We start from the raw sequence: 25090 nt of genomic DNA, 5'->3' as shown, positions 1-25090 counted from the left end.
GCGCACCATTCAGTCTAGTATGGTGTGGGATTAATGGCTGAAACATGGAGACCGTGCAAAATCGTCATGGACACACAATTGAAGGAATATGGAGGTGAAGATGGCAAAGGAAATCCCATGCTTACCAAGAATCCTTTTGCGTCTGCATTGAGTCTGCCTTCAGTCGACGATGCCAAGAGCAACTTCAGTTAAAATGCTCCTGGGTCAGCACCTAGTTTCTCAAAGATCATCAGGGACCTCTGTGATGGTGGTCATGAAGTGCAGTCAATCAGTCTGTTGTCCATATCCATCACAAGATGCATAGGAGCTCTCCTCAAATTCACTCTGAATGTACATAGCAAGTGTCATACTTGTAAGTACAACTCCGTGATTTCTATTGAATGAATGCGTTTGCAACTTTACCTGTCAATCTAATCTTAGGCCTGCAGCTTTGTTTACCAGATATGATAAAACCTAATAAGGATGCGTGGATGCTTAGCTGAGCTATTTATAGTTTACTCACGCAGTTATTTTCCTTTTTTTGTCCTTTTTTTTGGGTGGGTTGGGAGGTTGTGGGGGGGGGGGGTTGTTGGCGGGGGAGGATGGGGAGTTGAACTTGGTCGAACTTCGACAGCCAAAAAAAAAAAAAAACTCGTATCGAACTTCACAAAATTAGCAGACGTGTGAACTTTGGAACTGTGACACTTGCATGTTTAGGCAATTAACCTGCTCTATAAGGTGAACCAAAGAGTGCCTTGGGAGACCACCACTCAATCTGTGACCTTACCTTCTACTCTAGGCACATTGTAACAAAAGACTTCTTGGCATAAGTACTTGAACTGTGTCCTGGCAGGGAGTTATGCAGATTAACTGTTCCATAAAGCCATCTTGGAAACAGATGATGACCTTGTCTTGCATCGTTTCCACTGGCCACCTTAGATAAATCTTAACTTTTAGGAGGTAAACAACTTATGTATCATATTGGCTTTTGACATGTAACACTGATCAGCCTTTGGAACGAGAGTTCAAAGCTTTTACCTTCTTTTTTCTCATATGCAGGAATTAACATCAGTGGAAACCTGGAAAACTAAATTTCCTTCATCATTTCAAATGATATTATTGCAAATTATGGCCATTCAAAGCACATTGTGGAACCAAGTCCTTGAGATCGTAGGATAAGTTAAGAGTTTGTACCTTACGGTAAAAGCCAGGGGTACTCCACCAAAGCTTTGGGAAATATATATTGTCGTCTTGTTTTTATCTCCCTTTACTTGGTGAGCTCGTTGTCAATTATGTAAATAAAGAGTGGCAACGCTTCTCATCATCACTGAGTCATACTTACAAGTCTAACTACAACATTTCAGACGTATGGAAGCACTTGCCAACTTAAGAAGTAATGGGTATGTAAAGACAAAAACAAAGCAAGATAGACGAGTTTGTTTGCCACTGCCGCCCACTTTGTATATGGTGAGGTAATTGATGAAGCGTCAATCACAAGGAAATGTCAAAACAAAAAGGGAAAATCCCAGTCATCAGTTTCAAATATAAGAAAAACGAAAAGTTGCAGTTCTGCTTGAGTCCTCTAGCCATGGAGATACAAAACCAACCAACTAGAAAAAGAAGAAGAAGAAAGTAAGCAGAAATCCCTCCCAAAGAAGGCATAATTTTTGGCAAGCATAATATTAAGGTTGAATACCATACCTACACTCCAAGCCAGGAAATTCTTAACTTCTACTCTTCTTTATCCAACCAAGATTACACCAGGAAATAGAAAACCCCGAAAAAAGAGCAAGAAAACAGTTCACCTTGAAAATGCTTCAACTCTTGTGCTAATTTTAACCTTACAGAACAAGTTCTGTATGTATATACTTGTGTAATTTTAGACTTCATTATGCGCGACACATTAGTAAAACGGAGGATCAACATAGCAAGCGCCAGTCTGCAGAACCGAATGCAGTAAAAGAATCACGAGAAACCAGTAGAACAGCAACTTGTCTCGAGTGTCCCAACTCAACATCCTCGATCGAAATCCAACGCTCATTCTGAAACTTCTGAAAAACTTGCATTCAAACACGAAGCACCCATCCACTTCCTAGCGCAAAACACCAGAGAGACCTATAACCGCACCGACCCCCGCAAAACCCTAGAGAGCAAGCAAGAGATCCGGCGCCAAAAAATTCCAACTAATCCAGTAATAAAAAAGCGGCGCAGGCAAACATGGAACCTCATCGTCCTCCTCCTCCTCGGCCTCGCCATTCTCGTCGGCGTCGGCGTCGGCGGCCGGAGGGGAGTCGTCCTCGTCGGCGGAGCTGGCGGAGCTGGCGGAGCGGGCGACGGCCTCGAGCTCCTCCTCGTCCTCCTCGTTGACCGGCTCGTTGAGCTGCTGCTGCTCCTCCTCCTCGTACCCGTCGGACAGGCCCTCATCGGACGACGCCTGCTGCCTCGAGGGCCTCGCCATGGCGGTGCTGAAGACCTGTTTCGCCGGAGATCGACAAATCGATCGAGGTCGTCGCTTGATTGTTCTCTAGAGAGAGAGAGAGAGAGAGGCCGAATCGGACTCCGCACTGACGATCTGAATTAAAAAGAGGGAGGAGGAGGAGGAGAGAGTCGGAGTCCCCGTTTGATCCGAGTCGTCCCCAAAAATGGAGGAAGCGAGAGGAGGGTTTGCTTTTTTTCGTAATTTTGTTTTAAATAGTTTTCCGCTTTTATTATTATTATTTCTTTTTATTTCGGTCATCTCTTTTCATTTTTTTTAGTTTGATGCGAGTGGTGCGAAAGTTTCCCGCCAGTCGGAGAGTTGGGGGAATGTGTTTTCGTTTCCCGCCGTGGGAACCGAAGCCAGCGTCGGCTCACGCGGGACATGGACCTTCCCCCCGCAGCTCGAGGACCGGGGGTGGTCCGGCTCGGCCCCGCCCATGTCATGACGGATCGCATGTTTTTTTTGTTTATATATATATATATATATATATATATATATATATATATAAAGAGTAAGAACGGATGATTAATATGATTGTCCAGTCTTGATGTTATCATAAGAGTCGTGTCGTGTAACCGTTACAACAAATTCAGTTTGAGCCATAATTAGCCGATCTATTCATATATGTGTACGTGTTTGTTGTTGTAGCTTTCATTGACATGGTAGAAGTCCGGAATGCTTGACTAACAAGCCGAAAGTTTGCTTATGATGTAACTCGGATTTATGAACTCGCGAGAGACCGTGCGACCCCCCCTATCATTGGGTTACCATTCTCGAGGGTGGGTCGCGATTTTTCCATGTTTACTTTTTTTTTTCCTTTTAAAGAGAATGAGATGTGCTTATGAAGTTTGGCTTAATTTAGGTGAGCAAATGATTTGTCTATACTACACATAGAGAAAAACTTTGAAGATTGGTCTTTACAAAATCGATCGTTTTTACTCTTGACAATCATTTTTCTAGAATCTCAGCTTATCCTTTAACTTCCAATTGTTGTTTTGTGCATTATTTTCTCTGTAGTTTTATAAATACTCCGCTAACAATGTAATTTCGTGACAACCTCCGAATATAGCACACGCCGCACACACGTTAATGTTCTTATTTATGGCATTGGTGCAAGTTAAATGCGATATATAAAAAGAAAAAATTCATTCACACTCTTTGCCTTCTTAAAATGTACATTTCATGACTTATTTTTGGAGGTTGCAAACTCTTTTTACATCACGATAGCCAAGTGAAAACATCATATTACTTTCTCAAAGTTGATGGACATTTTTATGTTTTTTTTTTTGTATTCTATTACGTGTTTAGTACTCAATCTCGATGTTCGCACAACTCGTATATAATATCGATCAATTATGGGATATGACAATGCCGCTATTATGAAGGCGATTATCGGTTCTAAATCAGAGGTGAGCAGTTCTCGATCCAATCCGTTTCCTCTCAAGAATTAGAAACCGGAGACCGGACCGATGGTTCCGGGAATCTTCCCAGGACCATTGGTCCGATCCGGTTCACGAGCGGTCTAATAGGACCGGTAATAAACTATAGAATTTCATTCAGTCTCTTTCACTCCCGAATCCTAGTAAGTTGGATGGTGATCCATAGTACACCTCTCTCCTCTGCCTTTTGCTATGATCTCCATGCTTCCATTCGTTGTCATTGGTAGCATAAACATGAGATTTTGAGAACTTGAATCTGGATCAGTACTTGGGCAGTAAAGAAATCAAGAAAGATGTTTGCTGGAAAAGTGACTTGAAGCTTAAGGAGTGACCCATCGAAACTCACTATCGACCTAGCATTCTCGTTGATGCATCCTTTGCAAATTCACATAAGCAATCCAAGATACATCACATGCAAAGTGCAGATAAGATCCAGCACGAGATAAAAGAAAGTTCTCTCAAGACCCACAGAGGCATAAGAAAAAACTTGCATTGACGATGCTCGTGCTTGGACTCTAAAAGCGGTTCTTTGTCTCGAAGTACAGATCATCTCGAAAGGCACAGATCAACCAAGAAAGAGGGCGAAATGCTAAGGAAGGCGAGGCCGAGACGCGACAGAGGGAGAGGCCACGGGAAACATTAGATAAGATCTATTGATCTAGGATACGTTTAATTTTTTTAAAAAAATAATTAAAATCGACCCGTCCGGTCCAGTCCTATTCCCGAGGAACAGGGAACCGGATTGCCCGACCACCGATTCCATTTTTAAGAACCAAGAACCGGACTATCGCCCTTTGGAACTAGAAATCGGATCACCGATTGGATCCGGTCCGGGCAGTTCCCGATCCGATCGGTCCGAAGTGCTTGCCCCCGCCATAATTCCCAATTAAGCTCCACTCACTAGTTATCCGAGTTTAATTACATTCTTTTCAAATTTGAATAATTTGAGTCATTAGATCAATTCGAGCTTGAATTCGAAAAATATTTGATTGAAATAGTATTTGCATTTTCATATACCTCCACGGATATTAAAATTAATTTTTGTGTATTTTATGGGATTCTAGTTTGAACCAACTAAATGAACCAAAAGCCGAGTCAAATTACTAACATGGGGACATCAAGGGAAACCCAAATTTGTCCAAAAGCACGTGTCCTCCTCTCGGGGCTAAAATACGACAGAAGAAATGGCCGCGCCGTCTTCCTCAACGTCCCCATTTTGGGTGAACTTCCTTCATTGCCCTCACGCAAACGATGAAATAACCAAATGCGATGCCGAATATGCCCGCCAACGGGAGAAGATCCGCAGGGCAAATCAGGAAATATGTAAACTCGTCGTCGTCCGCTTGGTTTGCCCCAAATCGCCGTAGCTTTCTATCACCCATCCATCGCCAAAATCGCCATAAAATCCACGAACCGGGGAGACCAGAATCGAGATTGAATTCGAACGTATTCGCAATCAATCTCTCTCTCTATCTCGGCGGGCGATCGCGCCATTTGATTGCTTGTAAGCGTTTGCGTATATGAAAGGTACAGAGATTGAGTTTTTTTTTTTCTGGCGCGATTTCGTTTTTTTTTTCCCCCTCGATGACGCTGTTCGATCCGTTTCTCTTGCAGAGTATGGAGCGGAACGGGTCGTGGTTGAGGGTGATGGTTCTGGCATGCTTGATTGCCGCAAGCGGGGCGAGAGGTAAATTGCAATTGGCGTCCATGCATCAGTTACTGGCTCTGATCCTCTTGAGTCAATTCGGATTGGGAGTTTTGATAGTGATAAGGTGCCAATAGACAGGCTCTAGGATTGAGTACGCTGGTTTTGAGCTTGGACAGTGAGAATTGTATTGTGAATTTGGCGGATTAGGTATTGCAGGGTTGGGGGGAATCGTTGACTGTGTCGTGGAGCTGTAGTCCTGTTTGAATGGGGCAAACTATGGCTGAACGATCCCTCGGGTGTGCAGTTGAATTGTTTCCGAGCAAATAACTGTTTCGAGCGCTGTGTTATATTTGGTTGGTTTTGTTAAACTCTTAGTTTACCGAGTTTGGAGCAATTCTACGCCTGAAATATGGTCAGATTGATAGAATTTCCTTATATTTGTTTGATGGAAATCTCCTTCTGCTGTTCCTACTTTGGGGATAAAATCTGTTGATTGCTCACAGTGATCGAATAGCGGCTATTCAGCTTTAGTCGAGTTGAGTAGTGGACTGTGGCCCGTGGAGTAGCTTTGTGGGAAAGGGGGGCCTTATGTTGTTTACTTTTCCACCTTTCATAGTATTGGATTGTGTAAATAATTGTTTCTGTTTACGGAGAAGGACTGCAAAAATGTACTGAATATTGTACAGAATATTGTTTTCAGTTGATGTTTCCAGAAAGTGTTCCCCTCACTTGATTTGTTAAAATAGCTTGAAATAGACACAAAGACTTGCTTCATTGCTTGTATTGAATGAGTTTGTGATCCCATTTCAATATGACATTTTCTCTACTGGTAAATGCAGAACTTAGAGTGAGGTCCAAGGCTTATAAAGCTGTTTACAATCACACTCTTGCCACGATATTGGTGGAATATGCATCTGCTGTAAGTATTTTTTGAAAAAAAATTCACATTTACCAAGAGCCTATTGTTGTCGCATCAGGTTTCACCATTTCAATACAATAAAATTGAAATTTAATGCAAAGCTTTATATTGCAGGTTTACATGTCAGATTTGACGGAACTCATTAGTTGGACATGTTCTAGATGTGATGGAAAGACCAAGGTAATTTGACTACATTTTAATGTAGCATTGTTGCTAAAGTTACGTAAAGAATGGATCCTCCATATTAAAGAGCCAATTCTTGAGATGAGATTTTTGTGTGCATATGCTGGCTTGTCTTAGGAGCTTCTGAACTGGTTATTAATGCCTTCTTGATCTGAAAGCAGGGGTTCGAAGTCATTGAACTGATAGTTGATGTTCAGCACTGCTTACAGGTATATAGTTCATGTTACAATGGCCTATCAATTTGGATGCTTGTGATACCTCTATGTTTGAATTGCATCTAATTGTTCTCTAATCTAAACCATGAATATATACCTGTAGGCATATGTTGGGGTGGCCAAGGACCTTAATGCTATGGTTATAGCTTTCAGAGGAACTCAAGAACATAGGTATGCATGTTCACTTTAGCAATACTTCCCCTTACAACTGACATGCAAAGGATTTCATGAAAATTTAAGCTAACAAGAGAAGCCTCAATGAATGTGTACACAAGGCACATGGGTCCGCTATCCATTCGAATGGAAAAAGGATGAATCATTCCCACCAAGAAACTAAAGTTACTTTCTTGTAATTTTAGATGGAGTCACTATGAGATCACATACTTCACTTATTTTGTTTTGTGAAAAACTTTGTCGTGTCTCTTTATCATTTGAGCTTTTCCGTCAGTGATTACTTGTACTTATGTCTACAGCATACAGAATTGGGTTGAAGATCTCTATTGGAAGCAGCTTGACATAAATTACCCTGGCATGCCTGGTGCCATGGTGAGTTCCGGAGATGATAAGCCTCTTGCAACCTCTGGATACTTCTGATTTGGATTGAGTTACAGTCTCACTCTATCGATTGTTGCTTAGGTTCATCATGGATTTTATTATGCTTATCACAATACGACAATTCGACCTGGTATTTTGGATGCTGTTATGAGAGCCAAGGATTTATATGGAGACATCAACGTTATGGTGACAGGGCATTCTATGGGAGGGGCTATGGCATCCTTCTGCGGACTTGATCTTGTGGTAAGATAAATTGAAAAAAAATTTCTTATGGATGGCATTTCATTGGTTTCTTTTCTATCGTGTTCTTCCAACTGTTCAGTTTTGGTCTGTTAGGAGTCTAGACTCTTTATGTGGATCTTGAACTCTCTATGGCTCTCATATTTATATTTACAACTCGTCATACTTAGCATCTTGTATTCTTAAATTTTTGGCAAATTCCCCCATAGACAAAACACAAGCAGAATGGGGTACTAACAGTCCTTTACGCAAACAACCTATCATAGAAGTATCAGTTGTGCGAATTGAGTCGTACATGTTAAGCTTTGGAGCTTTGATTTGATTGAATAATTAAATTTAGTGGGTAAAGATATCCAAATATTCATTACAATTTCTACTTGCTGGAAAATCTATGGGATTGTTGATATGTTTATTGTGCGGACATATAACTTTTTTAGGCACTTGAAGCACAAATTTAAGTCACGTAATCTTAAAGTGCTAATACATTTTAAAATAGATTATATATCAATCCTAAATTGTGTTTTGAGTTCTCTTTCTGTTTGTCTCTCTCTAATCAAATGAAGCAGCTCCTCTTCAGTCGCACTACTGAGCCATATATGTTATTGGTTGGCTGGAGCCAATTCCAGTATGTCCAAACTATGCCTTTGTCTCAGCTGTATCATATAGAATAGTCCAGTGATGAACTGGTACCAGAAAGGGTACCCACCTCAAAGTCATGTCCCATTGGTTCTCTCTCCATGACAAGTGGTGATTTTTTTAGAGTCAAGCTTTCATGTGGCCAGTGATAGGATCATAGGTTGCGTAAACTTTAGACCATACCTTTTCTCGCAGTATTAGTAGCAGGTATATATCATCCTAACACCAATGATTTAACATTTCACTTTTGTTTTCGGGTTTCTTGTTAAAATTTGTTCTTAGCTGATTGTGACATCATGCCCATGCGTCGTGGTAGCCCTATTTTCAATTTAGTTTCTTCTTCGCTATTTACGACAGTAAGTTTTGGAGTTCAAGGGGCATGTTGACCATGAACCTGGAATTTTTGTTTATGTCATTAGCAGGATGTGACTCATGCCACCAATATCCAATTGCTTCTTGTGGCCTCATTTAAATGTGCCTCGTTTGTAAATTCACCCCCAATCGCACTATTCCATATTATTGGCACCTTTTCTTGGGGCTGAGGGTGGGTTGGCTTTAGCGTGTGTGTGGGGTTTGGTGTTGGGAAACTTATGGATGGGTTCTTGACAGAATAAGACTAGACCTTCGACCCTCATGGTAAGAAAGGACCGTTCTATTTATCGCCATTGTATGAGATATGCGATATGTCGTTATTGATGCGTGGTGTTCTTTTATGGTCCAGAAAGGGCTATTGATGTATTAACATTCAAGTTATATGGCTGTCTAATTTTGTGTGCTGAGTCTGTTTTTTCAGTTCTAGCATTCGCTTGATTTGCTTATATAACTGGGGACACTTCATTTCCAGGTCAATCATGAAGCCCGAAATGGTCAGGTTTTAACATTTGGACAACCTCGTATTGGCAATGCAGCATTTGCGTCTTACTACAGTGACCTCGTGCCACATTCAATACGTATTACTAATGGACATGATATTGTGCCTCATTTGCCTCCATACTATCCTCGGTTCCCACAGAAGACCTACCATCACTTCCCTAGAGAGGTGGGGCTTTGATCTTGACGGAATATCATGTAAATTACGGGGAATTGTCGCTGACTGAATTTAACGATTGCTTTCATTTCTTTCAACCTATCTAACCGGTGAATTCTCATTTATTTCAACAATGTATGTACTCTCTCTTTGTTCAGCCTATCAAATGTAACTGTCTTGTTTTTTATCTTCTTAGCAAAGCAAGGTAGTTCGTAGTACTCATGACTTTTCAGATATTCTCATTCCTGCAAGAGCAATCATGAGTACTTTCGTGATTGCAAAGTTTGAGACGCGTAATAATGTTTGCTATATTCTCTCTCTCTCTCTCTGATGACCTAGTCTTAAGGTCTGTCAATTATACACGTTTCAAATATTGTAAGTCTACTAATGCTTATGATTATTGGTGACTAGCTCAAAGACATCTGCGGATAAACATATTGATGTGTGATAATGAGAAAATGATTTGATTCCACATGCTTCTCTGATGACTAGTCATAATCTTTGCTGTGTTCACATGTAATTCGACTGTCCCCTTTGTTGTAGGTATGGCTGTACAATATAGGATTTGGTAGTCTGGTTTATCAGGTTGAGAAAGTTTGTGATAGCTCTGGAGAAGATCCATCATGCAGCAGGTAATGAGGTAGTTTCAGTTGAAGCTACTCGTTCAAGCAATTAGTTTGTAGATTTGTCATTCTAAGCAGCAATAAGCCATGAGACAGACCGGCTTGTTTTTGAGAATATCAGTCCTTTGTTACCAGGAATATATTGATGACTGATGAGTGCGCGCGCGTCCCTGCAGATCGGTAACTGGCAACAGCATCGCGGACCATGTAGTCTACTATGGTGTGGGATTAATGGCTGAAACGTGGAGATCGTGCAAAATCGTCACGGACCCACGATTGAAGGAATATGGAGGTGAAGATGTCAATGGAAATCTAATGCTTTCCAGGAATCCTTCTGCTGCTGCATTGAGGCTGCCTTCAGACTCCGATGCCAACAGCAACTTCAGTTAAAATGCTCCTGGGTCAGCACCTGGTTTCTCAAAGATCATCAGGGACCTCTGTGATGACGGCCGTGAAATGCATTCAATCGATCTGTTGTCCATATCCATCACAAGATGCATAAGAGCTCTCTACTCAAATTCACTCTCAATGTAAATAGCGCGAAGTTGAACGAGTAGTACTTGTAAATACAACTTTGTGATTTCTGTTGAATGAATGCGTTCACAACTTTATCTGTCAATCTAATCTTAGGCCTGTAGTTTTGCTCACCAGACTCGATAAAATCTAGAGGTGTTAAACGGGTGGGTCGGGTCAGATTTGGGACGGGTCGAATATGGGTCGTTCTACATTGATCCATTTAATCCGTTTTGACCCATTTTCATATAGTATAAGTTTAACGATCTATATCCGACTCGATCTACATTACTTAAATGTTTTTATATTTAATCAAATCATGGAATACTTGTTTCTTATAATTTATTAAGAAAAATGATATTACTGAAATAAGCAATTAATTTTTTTAAATTTTTCTAAAAGAATCAATTTTTTCACAAAAAAAACTTCTTATTATTACTCGCCTCCGGTCGCTTGCCCGCCACTACCGCCCTCCATCGGCACTTGACCGCCCCCATCTCTACCTCCCTCCGCCCGCCCCCACATGGAATACAGATGCTGGCTTGTTCAGTGGCTTTGATTTAGCAATCCTAAAGGGCTTTTACCCCCGAAGCCCCTTAAAAGAATGTTGAAGTATTTGGTTCAGCTTTAAGCCAAGATTTGACCAAATGCTAAAAGTTTTTTTTCCTTTCAAAACTAACCTCATCAATTCCTTATATTTTTATCTGACCAAAAAAAAAATTCCATATTTTTCGATTTTGCCTCCCTTTTCACTGTTTATCTTCTTATTTGGTATGGGTAATTTTTTAATTGAAAGTTAAAAAATTACATTTAAAGTCCTTTTGGAATGTTGTTTTTACCAAACGTCATTTAGCCCAAAGCTCATTTTCAAATGTGATCTTACCAAATACAATTAGTATTTTCCTAAATTCCTTTAGATCGAATGTATTTGTATTTCTCCACAACTCATTTTAGATGCTGAATCAAACCCACATAAACGTACGGAGGAGTCAATTTTCTGTCCCAACGTGCGTCGCGCCTCATGCTGGTTTTTGTCTTTGCTCCATAAGTCCAGCTTCTCTCGTACATGGGCCGCATCTGTATTCCACGGGGCTGTACAGTTTCATTTCATTTGTGTTTGTTTTCTCGTTGCCGCGGTGGAGCGGTGTTGTTTATTGGCACAACCTGATCGATGACGTCCTCGACGATCGCGGGTCTCATCTCGTCTAGCATTGGTCCGACGGACGATGATGATGGCGTTCGATCGAGGGGCACGAGTCGTGAAAGAGCGACGAAGCAGGACCTCGTCAGATCGAACATGGTTAGTCATTGCGTGCATTGGTAGTGCTCTCGTCGTGGGTGGTTTCATTTGAGAGAAGGGAGTCATGCAGATTAACCATTAAATCAAGCCATCTTGGGAACAGCCGATGACCTTGTCTCGCATCATTTCCACTGATCAGCCTTTGGGACGAGAGTTGTAAGTTTTTACCTATTTTTTTCTGACATACAGGAATTAGCATTAGTAGAAACCTGAAAAACTAAATTCCCTTCATCATTTCAAAAGATATATTGCTAGTAACTGTTACCATTCAAAGCACATTGTGCAAGAGAGCAGCTAAGCCCTCGACACCTTATGATAAGTTAAAGAGTTCGTACGTCAAGGTAAAAAAGCTAGAGTACAAAACCAAAGTGTTGGAAAAAGATATATTGTCGTCACATTTATATATTTTCTTTTACTTGATGAGTTTGGTTGTCAATTCTACACATTAACTGAGTTAGCCACAGTTTACCCGCATGTAAAGATCGTGTAAATTTCTCTTTCTTTTTATCGAAAGGAAAAGCTCAAGTCATCACATAGTACTTTTGCCAGGGAGAGATTTTTCTTCCTAAAGCTCCATTCTTAGGATAACCAAAAGGTGAATGATAGAGCTACTGTCCCCGATTAAAGCCTACTCATTTGAGTATGCCCTTCGTTGTTTAAGGCGTAACAAATTTAACGGGGTATGTATATCAGCTTCAAATTTACAGTACAACCCAGCAGATTCCGAGGATCTCACATAAAAGATCAACATGGAAATTGACAAAATTAATGCACTTGAATGTAGTAAAACTAGCATCAATTTGACCTTTTTTTTTTTTTAAATATGTCGGCAACTTAATTCGCCAACCAAAACCATCAAAAGAGAATATACCTAAAGCACATCGAGCTCATGAAATAGATCGAAAGAAACCATGATCCCATTTCATGAGTAGTTTACAGCCATCCATCTTAAGGTAGAAAGTGGTTGCAAACATGGTGAGTAACTAACTATGCAAGGGTTCAAGTCTCAAGTTGACCTACCAAATTGTGATTCTAATTTAGTATTAAAAAAAAAAAAGGATTCCAGGAATGGCAATAACGAATGTCTGCTGAAATGACATAGGGCAATAAGCAATTTTTTTAAGTCTCAAAGCTTCCTAGATAACATATCTGGTTGTAAATGCAGGACCTTTTAAGAATCGCATGCACTTCTTATTTGAAATTGCACTCCTCTGCAGAGCTTGTCATCTTAAATTTTTTGAGAAATGGTTGATTCTCCTAGGCAATGCCGGACATCGCATCATTTGAACCTCTTCAAGTTGAAACAGTCGGGCCTCACACGTGTTATACTCTCTCTACTAAGTACTCCAACCCGATCAACTTACATTGAGGATGTGAAGGCCTTCGATCAACAATTCTTCCAGAGATTCCGGTAGTTTGCGATGAGCAAACCTCATTACTACAATAATCTAGTACAACCGACTTCCAACTTTTTCAAACGAGTTGGATCGGGGAAAATCACCCTTTTTCGGGATTGAAGAGCTCCAGAATTTATAGATTCCCCAAAATCCACATTACTACAATAATCTCTACTATTGCAAAGTTCTCCACTCTTAGTTCTGACAATCTTTTCAAGTTTGAGAGATCCATCACTGTTCTCATCCACCAGCAAGATTCAACAGAAAAACTTGAGGGAAACTTTGGGAGGCACAACAAATTAGCGCATTGGAGTTCTTGTCTTTTGAGTTGAGAAAGCTGATCAATATCTATTGATAAGGTGGTCGCAATAGTAGACAACAAAGTCAAAGACTCCAGTTTATTTGATATGACAATGCACCATATTTATTTGATATGACAATGCACCATGGCAATTGTTCAACAGGTAAGGATCCGGTTGAATGGCCAAATACAAGTTATTCAAACTTGTCGGGTTTGAGAAATCTGGAAATGTTGTCATGGATGTATCAATGTGTAAACCGACGAGACTTTCTGGAAGCCATGGCACTTCGGTATGTTTCGATCAGAGTCAATTTCAAGGCAGAATCTGCAAATGTCATGTATAATTTCAAGTGCAAGCTTTCAATGTGTGCTGCATTTAGTTCTCCAAGCTTTTAAAGCAACCATAAGGCACTAGGTATCCTTCCATTGGAACAGTTATTCGCCCTCACTTGTTTCTAACTTTTCATGTTTCCCATTGAGTCAGGTAGCTCTTTAATGCACGTGCAGGAGACATCGAACGCTAGTAGCAATTGCAGATTGCCAATCGAGTCAGGATTCCTCTGTGCACATCTACATTTGTCTTCAAAGACAAGTATTCAAGGCTTGTAAGGGCTCCAGTCAACAAGGAAAGTTGTGTATTATGGTGCTTCTGAAAGATGGCCTTGGTAGAGATGTCAAATGACAAATGGAACAGATTATCTTCATCGATGAACAATGTGAAGCACTAAGAATTTTGAGATCCTTTAGTGATCAATATTTAGCATTGAAGAATTCAGTGTGCCTGAATATCATAGATATTTCCCACGAGTGCATTCAATTGTTTCTTCTGGTCTAAATCATGAAATGGAAGAGAACACTTTTACTAGATAGTCTCTCTTTAATTGTCTTGAACCCCTCATTTTTTTGTTTGGTCAAATTGATCCCTTCATTAACATTACTTGTTCAGTCAATTTCCTTTTCTGGAGATAGGAGATGAGTTGATTCTGCAAGTACTGAATGCCCTTGAGCTCTAAAGTATCAAATTGTTAGAAACAAAGCAACAGTGCTCAAAATGTGAAAATTGATTGTAGATAATTTTGGCGATGGTCGACTTTACAACAATTTGTGCCTATCATGCTCATGAGTAAGACTACCTTGAGAACCATTTTCACATGGAAAGGTCCATGAACTGGTTTTAGCAGGCGCAACAAAGAACATATGGGAACTGATAAGCCTCTCTCTATACACTTCTTCAAGCACACACAAATTTTTCTCCCCATCCAGACAAGACCTTCAAGTTTTTCCTGGTTAAAGAATATTTGGGAACTGATAAGAAAGTTCTATTGAATATCAATGAAGAGAACACACGTGCAGATGAAGTGCAATGTTCATTCTTATGGCCCCACAAAAAAGATTAATCAACAATCAGTTTTGCTTAAATAGCCCTTTGACCCCCAAAAACATTACCTGATGCCCCAAATTGCACGACGAGTCCCTCTGCCCTGCGCTAATGGTTTCTCTTCTCTGGAAAAGAAGGGCAAAACATTCAACTGAAACTTCACATCAAGCTCAACAGATTTAACAATTTCATCCACAGGCAATGACTTCTCTCACTAATCTTCACGTTTCTGTCTCAACAGATGAATCCACAGTTTACCACCCCCAAGATTGTGAAAGGGAATTTAGTCGACATTAAATGTCATCTTCATTTCCCTTTATTCAGTCTTCGTTTGTGCAGCTGCCCAATGAGCCACAGCTCCCTGCACAGAAAGATTTCTTTAAGTTTCTCGAACTCTAATTCCTCTCGGCAACATTAGAAACCAACCAGCAAAAAGGCTGGTCATTTGAGATATCTCCCATAGCACTTCTTGTCAATCTTAAAACCTAAAAGATTCCTCTAGTATAGCTTTAGGTGAATGGAAGGGCTTCTATTTCTGATAATGACCTAGGCATAACCATTTCTAGAAGATGTAGGCCATGATGGAGATGAGTCTTATCATATGTCCTACTCACCAGTAATACTGAAATATTAGCCTTTGACTGTGAGATGATTTATGATACCTTGGAGAAGCTAGGTAGCTCCTCTCTCTTGTCACAGTTGGAAGTTTTGCTGCGGCAACTATTGATGCCGCTACCGAAGTGAAATTCGCCTTTCTTCATTTTATAACTTCTCCCTAACATTTGCAAATCCCAGTAAGAAGCACACCTTTCCTGGAAAATGAACTGAACATAAGCATATCAATACAGAGTGTCTGCTTCTTCGCAGTTGCATCAATGAATTTGTCTTTTTTTTGGTCTAAATATCGATGAGTTAATTATGCTGTAAAGTTCCGGGATAAGTACCATAGTTATATGGCCTTCCAACACACATTCCATCTAATTGTTTGCCGTGTAATGAAGTTATCTCCAATGCTAAGCAAGGTACTTCGAAATATGTGAAGCAGCAAATTGACAATGATCTCTAATGATTTGTTAAATATCAAATAGAAAAATGCAATCGACATGCATACCTCCAGCTGGGAAACATAAAAGCAAGGAGAAACCATCCAAAGAAAATATAGCTAAAAAAGAAAAAACCAAACTAGGGAAACAGGACGAATATTTGTGCATATTTAAGAACCTATGGTTGTACAGAGCTATCATAATTTCAATACCTTCATCGGGATCAGATTTTCAGTCATCAACTCATGAAAAGGTAATTGAAAAGTGGATCTGAAACTTCTCTATTCATATCCGTGAAAGAAGGGGAAAACATTGGCTATGAGATGAAATAAGTTACCTCAGTTTGTTTAAAGTTTGAGCACAAGGAAACAATTTGTGGTCGTGGATAAAGAAGCTTTCAGGAGAATATGCAATTATTCCTCGACTCCTCCCTCAGATTCATATTGAGGTTCGTATGCTTCTCCCTCCGGTTCAGACTAAAATTCCTCTCTCTTCTCCCTCAGATTCAGATTGAGGTTGGTCAGACTTCTCCCACAAATTCAATTGACTTCTCCAAGCAAAGCGAAGAAATTGCCTCCACATTTAATTTCCTGCAATGATTTACTTCAACCGTTTGCAGTCCCTTCAAGCTTGACAGATTAGGCAACTTCTGTAAAGATTCACATGAAAGAATCGACAATGCTACCAATGATTGTGGTAATTCGCCTTGAATCTCAACCAGGTTACCACAATTATCTATCCAAACATTTTGCAGCCCCATGGAGCTTGACAGATAAGGCAACTTCTGTAAAGATTTACAGGAAGAAATCTGCAATGTTTTCAAAGATTGTGGTAATTGGCCTTGAATCTCGACGAGATTACCACATTCACTTATGACAACATCTTGCAGCCCCATCGAGCTCGACAGATAAGGCAACTTATGTAAGGATTTACAGGAACGAATCTCCAAGTATTTCACAGATTGTGGTAGTTCGCCTTGGATCTTAATCAGTTTATTTCAACCTCTTACTCGAAGACTGTTTAGTTTGTTTAAATTGCTTAGAACAGGTAGTATCTTTACGTGTCCAAGGCTACAAAGCCGCAAATCTTGTAGGTTCTCCAAACAACCAAGGCCTTGAATCTCCATAATTGCAGTGGACCAAATCGAGAGATATGACAGATTCTTCAAATTCGAAAGATCCTCGATTGAGCAAAGTGAGTAGCACTCATCCAAATTCAAGGAGGTTAATCTTGAGGGAAGCCTCGGGAGACGACGCAAATTAGAGCACCGGAGATAAAGTGACTTGAGTTGAGGAGGTAGGCTAAGATCTGTTGGTGAGGTGGTCATAAAATGACATTTCAGATGCAGAGACTCCAGTTTGGTTAAGTTCTCAATCCAAGGTGGTATCGGATATTCCACAAGCCCATCAGATTTCCAATCATAACCAGGTGGTGGGTCAAAGCTCAGATGCAATTCCTTCAAATTAGCGAGGTTTGAAAGATCCGGTAACCTGTCCATGTCCAACCACTCCAAATCTAGAGTGACAAGGCTTTCAGGAAGCCTCGGAAGCGCGTATACATGCGCAACATTCAATCTCAAGATCCTCAGGCATTGATTCTTGTAGATGCAATTGCCAATTTTCACATGGCTTTCAGGAAAAAATAAGCCTTCTACTTCCTCAAGCTTCCCAATTGTCCAAAGGGCCTTGGGTGTTTCGCTTATTCTGCAACCCCACATATTCACTACTTTTAAATTCTTCAGATTTCCGATGGAATGAGGTAGTTCTTTGAACGATGTGTGGGACATATGCAACTCAATCAGTGATTCCAAATTTCCAATTGAATCTGGAAGCCTCATCAACGATTTGCAGTAATTTAGACACAGGTACTCAAGGCTTGCAAGTCCTCTACCCAGCTCATCTGGCAAACTCTGAAGATTCTCACAATAGCTTATATCTAGGGAAACTAAGCTTTTCAAATGACAAATCGATGTATCAATTTCGATTAATGACCTGCAGTACCTTAAGATCAAACGTTCCAAATTTGAAGGAGGAGAGAAGATGGGGGTTCTCTCCAAGTGTAGGCAACGGGCTAAATCCAGAACTTTCAAATTCCTCATCACCTGTAAAAGAAAAATCATGCAAAGATTACTTTTGAATCTAATAAGACAGAATAATTAGTGTTGTCTAGCATATAACATACCTTTATGTGGCTCCATCCCTTCCAATTATGTGTAATCGTACTATCAGATAGGTCAAGAATGACCACATCCTTCATGGAGAAAGTTGTAATCTTAAATGTTGGGGGAATATCATGCCAAGCAAGCCATCGTAATTGTGGAAGGAGATTTGAATTCTCGGGGAAATCATTAGTTAGAAGAACATTTGATGCCGATTCGTTCCAGAGAAGCCTCTCTTCTACACAAAAATGTTCCTTCGAATCGCCAAGTTCAAGGAACCTTAGATTTGATAGTGTCTTAAAGTCGTCGTAGGTAACACAGTATTGCCACTCATGGTCAAGCTTGAGACGAAGAGCTTTCACACTTTTTTTTCCCTGCCCAAAGGAAATATTTAAAAGACAAAAAAGTTGAAGGGAAACACATTTATTTAAGTCCACTATATTAATCGATTGAGTTCAGTGCTATTATTCCCATAGTTTTAAAAGAGCAAAAAAAAAAAAAAATTGAGGAAGTCGTAATGGTGCTAGACAATATCACAAGGAACTGCCCTTTTTATTCGAAAAAAATTATCCATAAACTTTTATGTGGGGGAGGGGAATGATTTTACCTTATGTCTCGTGAGCAAATCCAATCCTTCCTTGGGATCCCACACTCTACTTTGCTTCTCCATCCGAGCGTCACTTTTTTGACGGACCATTTCTCTTCCAAGGTCTCCGAGTTGGTCGTGCATTCATACTTCATTATGCTTATTAATCTTTATCAAAGACATGTTCTGCAGAACTTTCATGGTTACTTCTGGAAAAAAACGAGATTCATCCCAGAAATGAACCAGAATGTCTTTGTCATATCCAATGAAAACACAAGCTATATCGAGGAATATAAGCTTTTGCCGAAAATCTAATGCATCATAGCTTATTTTCAGTTTACTCTGAACTTTATCATGAGGAACGCTTTCTAGCATCTTCAATGTGGCATCCCACATTTCCTTTTTAGTACGACATAAAAGTGAACCGATGACCTCAAGAGCAAGCGGAAGACCTCCAGCAATGCCTATCGCCCTATTGGATTGCTCGATATAATCGTCTAAAGGAGAATCTCTTCCGAAGGCATGTTTGCTAAAAAGTTGAAGAGAACGAATGGGATCCATAACGCTGAGCTCATAACTGTGGTCCACTTCGGGAACATCAAGAATATCTTTGTTTCTTGTAGTAATAATAATTTTGCTCCCTCTACCTAACCAATCACGCTTACCTACAAGTGCATCAGTATGATTCTCCTCTTCCACATCATCAAGAAGGAGGACTCTTTTATTAGACAATCTTTCTTTGATGATCTTAATCCCATCACCAGAGTTTCTTATATCTGTGCATTCGATTTTGAGGATATCATAGATGAGCTGATTTTGTAAGAATTGAATGCCTTTACTTTTTGACGTTTCTCGAATATCACCAAGAAAGCAACAATCCTTAAAGTCGTGTGAAAGCCTATTGTAGATCAACTTGGCAATAGTCGTTTTCCCGATGCCACCCATCCCGTGGATTCCTATAATTCGTGTTTCCCTTGTCCGAGCACCTATCATTTCCATGATAGCATCCACATGGTTGTCGACACTGACCAAGTAATCCGATACCTCTAGATAAGCCTTTTTCAATTCCTTGAAAACCTCCTCGGTGAGTTTTTTTGTGAACTCTCCTTCTCGCCTGATGTTTGTATGAGGTCAAAAGGCAACGCATTAGAAAATTGTGTTCCATCATCCTATATTCTGACGAGACCAAATTGAAAATTACATACCTTTCCGACAAGTGCTCTTCGAGGATTTATTTTTTATTGTGCATAAATTAGTTTTTGTACTATGGGTTAATGAGTGACCTAAGCTAAAACTACGTCATTCAAAATGAAAAAGGACAAATTCAGGATTGTGCGATTATTCAGCATAACTTTAGCAGAAAAAAATTTAATTTCAACTGGTCTAACACATGTAGAAAAGAAAGCAATTGAAATGCATATAATTGTAAAGATATAAGGCACACGAGATGGAACGCTAAAAGCAGTTACCTGTTAGACATGTTGTGCAGGTCCCATCCGCTTATATCGCCAACTGCATTGAGAGCAGCCTTCCACTGACGTACAGTCTCTTTGTCATATCGCTCAGTCTCTTCATGTGAACGAAGGGCCTCTCCATAACCCTCTGTTTGGTATCGAACTTCTGAAGGTTCCACATCATAAAAAATGGGCATGATCTTTTGTTTTCCAGCTTTCCGGCACTCGACCATCTGGGCTACCTCCTTGAGGCACCATACGCTAGAGGCATAACCCCTCGAAAATATAGGTATTGAGATCTTTGATTGATTAATTGCTTGGAGAAGTTTTGGGGGAAACTCTTCCCCAACACGGAGATCTTCATCGTCCTTAAATGTGCGGATTCCTGCACTATCAAGACTAGTGTAAAGGAAGTCGGTAAAACCTGATCGAGTATCTGGTCCTCTGAAACTCAAGAATACTTCATAGTCATATCCGGATGAAGCAGCCATTCCGTGACTACAAGAAGAGCTTGTTGTTGTTCCATAGTATTCACAGATGCGTCGTTTTTTTGTACTTCCCTCCATTGATCTCACTCGATCTCCCCTTCAAGAGAAAAATTGAACAAGACAGCAGCAAAAAAAGCGGGAGCCAGAGATGCAAAAGTTTAGATGCCAAAACTAACAAATCGAGGTCTCTCTGTAGGTCACTAAACTTGGAAACGAGGAATGGCTAAAAAATTGCAGAGAGTCGAGGGCCAGTTTGCTCGAATTGTTCAATAAGAAAGATTGATTGCAGCCTGTCAAAGTTGGCAAAATGCAGGTTTTTCAACACAGCAAAAAGACAGAGTGGGCCCTTCCCAACCCCATTCTTCTCTTTTCTCTGAACCATCGTAACCCATCTGAATTTCTTTTCTTGCTCGTTCTTTTTGTATTATGGAATTTTAATTAAAGTTAATATAGTGAAAAATTCTAAGCTGGTAAAGATGCGATAAATTTATTCTAATTAATTTTTTAACACAAAAAATCTCAATCTGATATAACCGTGATAAATTTTTTTAACCATGAAAAAATTTCAAACCGATACACTTATGATAAATTTACCACTTATTAATTTAAGTTAAATTTTACCGTTAAATTACCGAGTTTGGTAATACGTGACAGCTGACGGGTGTACCGGTTTGCAGTTTTATCTTAGTTTGGGGTCCGTAATTTAACGGATAGTAAGGGAGGAAAAATTTATAACAACTGTATAAATTTAGAGTTTTTGGTGTTCAAAAATTAATTTAGGATAAACTTATCACAAATATATCAGTTTAAAATTTTTAATGGTCAAAATATTAATTTGAGATAAATAAACCATTAACGTATTAATTTGAGATTTTTTGTGACATATCAATCTTTTTAATTTTCATGTGATTGAGTTCACACTCACCAATAAATTAGGTGAATTCATCCATTTTTATTCGTGAGCCCGGACATATGATGTCACCGCTCCTCCATGTGACCACGGACAGGTGACAGCACGCGCTCCATCCGTAATCAGCAATCATGACCCCTCAGCACCCTCCCATCTAACCATGGCTGACAGCTCGTGCTCCACCGACCATATTCTCGAGATTCACGACGCGTCCTGTTCCTCTGCTCCTCTCTTCCCTATCAATTGCATTCTGTCTTTTGCCGCTGCCAAAATACCCAAATGCCCTCATGCAAGGATTTTTTTCCCTCTTTTCTGGTATTGATTTTAAAGTTAATATTGCGAAAAATTTTAAATCAGTATACATGACAAAGTTTATCTTGAATTTTTTACCACTAAACAAATTTACCCTTCGCCGTTACATTTTACTGTCAAATTATTGAGTTGGATGACACGTGTCAATGTACAGTTTAGGGTTTTGCCATTTCTTTGTCACAAGTGTACCGGTTTAGAATTTTTCATGGTATCAATCCAATTTAATGGAAATTGACATAGAGTAAATTTATCACATTTATACCAGTTTGGAGTTTTTGATTGCCAGAAAATTAATTTTGGATAAATTTATTATATATGTATAGATTTGAGATTTTTCGTCGTGTTATCTCTTGACTGTAATGGTAAACATGTATGAGAGCCTCTCTTCGTTATTCAAAAACTCGCGTGAATGAATTGACTCAAGCCTGGACACAGTGGCCATGCAATAATAGATATGTGGCCGTGCGAGACTAGCGACCTCCGTCGATCGTGACTTTCATGGACACAGCAATTTCTAGAGTCCTAAAAGTGAAATGATCCATAAAACGAGCTTATTTGAAGCTCAAAATGTAGAAGAGCTGCAATTTTAACTCATAACAAAACTGGAATGGAACATACTCTTGCTTTGCTTTTTTACCCTTTTCCGGTACGCGCTTGAGACTTTTACATTCGTCCACCTTCCTTTTAGCATTTCACTTTTGGTGTCACTCCTTTTCCGGACGAGAAAGAATCTATTGATCTCTTTATTTGGACGGAGAGACCAAAAAAATTCAACATACCCAGGTTTAGAATTTATGTCTTTCCTTTAATCTACTTTCTTTTCTAGGTAAACTTCGTTTAAACTCCACGACAACTTCTTCCAGATCCTACCTTGACCTTTGCACATTTCTTCCTTTGCTCCAAATCGTTGATCCTCCCTCGTTACCACTGCTCTGCTCGCACCATCCAAAACCCTAAACCCCATGCCCATGCTCATTCCTGGTGGCTGATGAGTTGACCTCCTCAAAGTTGCCGGCAAGTGCATGAGTGATGAAAGCGTCAACGCCAGCAAGACCTGCAGATTTCGATATGTACATATGTTGATTATTTGATAGAGGTGGCAAAATGGGTCAAAAACTAATATTTTAATCCACATTTAAGAATTTGATTAAAAAAAAACCCACATTTAAGAGTAAGTCATAAATTGAATGCTTAACAAATTTAAGTGAGTCATAAACGAGTCGCTTAACAACATAAGAGAGCTTAAATGAGTCCTAAATAGATTACCTTATTATTTTAAGTGAGTCATAAAAAGGCTTTCTCATTTTTTCGTTTTTCCTTTTCCTTTTCCTTTTTTTTCTCTCTTACCTTTTTTTTTTCCCGAGAGTCGTGGGCCAGTTTTGATGCAAAATTGCTCAATAAGGATGCTTCCTTGCAGCCCCACTCCAGCCTATCAAAGTTGACAATTATCGCGTTTCTCAGCACGGAAAATCAACGGACATGTGGTGCAGAAATTTTGGGATTAGAATCAACTTTTGCCCCCAACTCAATGTGGAGTCAAGTCAACAATGGCGACATCAAACTTCCAACCAAGTTCGTTTCCCATATCTTAATCAAGCTGAACTTGCAAAGCGCAGGACTCTTCCACGTTAAACCTTTAGAATTGGAGAACTTTTTGCCACACTTACTATTCAATTGAAACTAAACGGTGTGGCTCATTATTTGAGATTTACCTCAATATTAGATAATGTCAGACCAAGTCCATTTGCAACTGCAACATTTCTTAATTAACGCCTTCTCTTCAACTCCTGGGAATCCAACTTAAGAGCCATGCTTTACCCGGCCGGAAAAACAACTGGACGTAACTAGACATGCGTTTAAAGATGTAAAGTATTTTTTTTTTCATGCCACAATTTTGTGTCGGTTATTGCCGTAGAGCCGTAGAGGTGATGCAATAAGCGCGAAGATACTTTCATGCACATCGTAAGAGCTGCTTTAACGAATACGGTATGATGAAAGTTAACCTTCTCCAACGAAAAGCATGGCAATCGTGTTTGAATAATATAAAAATTGATTGCTAAATATTTGAGCACGTTGGTTGAGACATGCCTTGATTTATGGTGGGTGTCATAGGCAGAATAAAAACGAATCGGTTGAGCTCGATGCATGATAGGCCTTTGAATACCAAAAGGAACCACAAGCATTTAATGAAGGAGACTGAAGAAGCCTGAAGACAAACGACCTCTCCCTCCTGGATTGCTACGCGTGACTTTAGTGCATTTAGTTTTTGTCAAAAGATGTTTTTCAATTTTGTGGATTTTTTGTGTTCCTTGTGGACTTTAGTGCTCAGAAGATTTCTACGCATATCCTCATTAAACGTAGTGTCAACAAATGTGTCTTCATCGAATCTATTTTCACATGTTCGGTTTTTACATGAGGACTAGAGATTGAGTACTGTAGTAAGAACCCATCAGAAAGCATTCTAAGAATATTTTCTCCCTCCAATCTGCATTTGTGTCTGTTGTTCCAAAATTTCCAAAGTAATTACTATTGTTTTGGTTCTAACACAACGACCTGTTCAAATTCAGTAATTTATAAGCTATTTCACATAAATCACCACATAGTGACAATCGATAAAATAATGCACTTGGGAATGTATATAAACCAAACCAAATTAAAACAGAGAAGATCTGAATTGTTAGATATATTGTATATAATAGGACTAGGTTTTTCCTTTAGTGTATGTATTTATTTTTATACCCTTCTTTGTATGTATACTTATATCGGTCTTATGCCTAATTGTAAATTAAGCATTCCATTATTCACTTCTCTAAATCTATCATGGTATCAGAGCTAGGGTTTGCTTTCTTGTGAGTACTGTACACTAACCTACGACTACGGCGGTCCCGCTTGCTGGTGAGCAGGCTAGGGGTTCCGGGGCAGCGCCCCCAAGAAATTTTTTTTTGCTCATCTTCTTCATTGCGCCTTCGTTTTAGCACGGGCCACCCGACGTTGTCTTCATCGATCTGACTTCGCAATTGTCCGACTTTGTCTCGCCCGATCTTCTTCGTCTTTCACCTTGTTCTCGCGATTGACCTAGGGTTCTATCTTCTTCACTCATATATATATTTGCTTCCACTTTGATTTATTGATATCAGAATTAATGATTGATAGTGATTGGATTGATCGCATTGATGTTTGATTAGATTGATCGCATTGATGTTAAGTTGGATGGCATTAATTATGTTATTTGAAAACCCTCGGTGATGGCTGCTCTTGTTTATCGTGATTTATATGAGCATGTTGATGGTACTCATTCTTGTCCTAC

The 25090-nt window shown here is 39.7% G+C and overlaps 3 protein-coding genes across 9 annotated transcripts in view; 1 reads left to right on the top strand and 2 right to left on the bottom strand.

Moving 5' to 3' along the window:
- Positions 1–25090, bottom strand: part of LOC115753688 (disease resistance protein L6-like) — a 420087-nt gene that overhangs the window by 205774 nt on the left and 189223 nt on the right. Inside the window, exon 6 of the mRNA XM_048273242.1 lies at positions 16900–17799. Coding sequence (XP_048129199.1) covers positions 16900–17799 — 900 coding nt within the window. The remainder of the gene's footprint in view (positions 1–16899; positions 17800–25090) is intronic.
- Positions 2041–2616, bottom strand: LOC125313585 (ISWI chromatin-remodeling complex ATPase CHR17-like). Its single transcript, XM_048273268.1, has 2 exons — positions 2295–2616; positions 2041–2252 (listed from the first exon to the last, which is right to left on the bottom strand). The coding sequence occupies exons 1-2, from the start codon at positions 2435–2437 to the stop codon at positions 2123–2125; spliced, it is 273 nt and encodes a 90-aa protein (XP_048129225.1). The 5' UTR covers positions 2438–2616; the 3' UTR covers positions 2041–2122.
- Positions 5177–10512, top strand: LOC125313583 (lipase-like). Of its 7 annotated transcripts, none has more exons than XM_048273258.1 (11): positions 5177–5401; positions 5512–5584; positions 6385–6464; positions 6579–6644; positions 6809–6856; positions 6966–7033; positions 7336–7408; positions 7499–7660; positions 9138–9332; positions 9864–9952; positions 10120–10512. In XM_048273258.1, the coding sequence occupies exons 2-11, from the start codon at positions 5515–5517 to the stop codon at positions 10331–10333; spliced, it is 1065 nt and encodes a 354-aa protein (XP_048129215.1). In that variant the 5' UTR covers positions 5177–5401; positions 5512–5514; the 3' UTR covers positions 10334–10512. The 7 variants fall into 7 exon arrangements, with proteins under 7 accessions (XP_048129215.1, XP_048129216.1, XP_048129214.1 ...); XM_048273259.1 differs by having other exon boundaries at positions 5179–5424; positions 9165–9332; XM_048273257.1 differs by having other exon boundaries at positions 5179–5424.

The sequence above is a fragment of the Rhodamnia argentea genome, chromosome 1 (genome assembly GCF_020921035.1).
Source record: "Rhodamnia argentea isolate NSW1041297 chromosome 1, ASM2092103v1, whole genome shotgun sequence".
NCBI classification, from domain to species: domain Eukaryota; kingdom Viridiplantae; phylum Streptophyta; class Magnoliopsida; order Myrtales; family Myrtaceae; genus Rhodamnia; species Rhodamnia argentea.
This window is presented reverse-complemented; position numbering and strand designations above follow the sequence as displayed.

Excerpts from the sequence above, each read along its gene's own strand:
- LOC125313585 (XM_048273268.1), bottom strand. The coding sequence starts at position 2,437 with ATGGCGAGGCCCTCGAGGCAGCAGGCGTCGTCCGATGAGGGCCTGTCC. Across the intron at positions 2,253-2,294 it reads GTCGCCCGCTCCGCCAGCTC|CGCCGACGCCGACGAGAATG; the intron begins CGCCAGCTCCGC and ends TCCGGCCGCCGA.
- LOC125313583 (XM_048273258.1), top strand. The coding sequence starts at position 5,515 with ATGGAGCGGAACGGGTCGTGGTTGAGGGTGATGGTTCTGGCATGCTTG. Across the intron at positions 9,333-9,863 it reads ACCATCACTTCCCTAGAGAG|GTATGGCTGTACAATATAGG; the intron begins GTGGGGCTTTGA and ends CCTTTGTTGTAG. Across the intron at positions 9,953-10,119 it reads GAAGATCCATCATGCAGCAG|ATCGGTAACTGGCAACAGCA; the intron begins GTAATGAGGTAG and ends GCGTCCCTGCAG.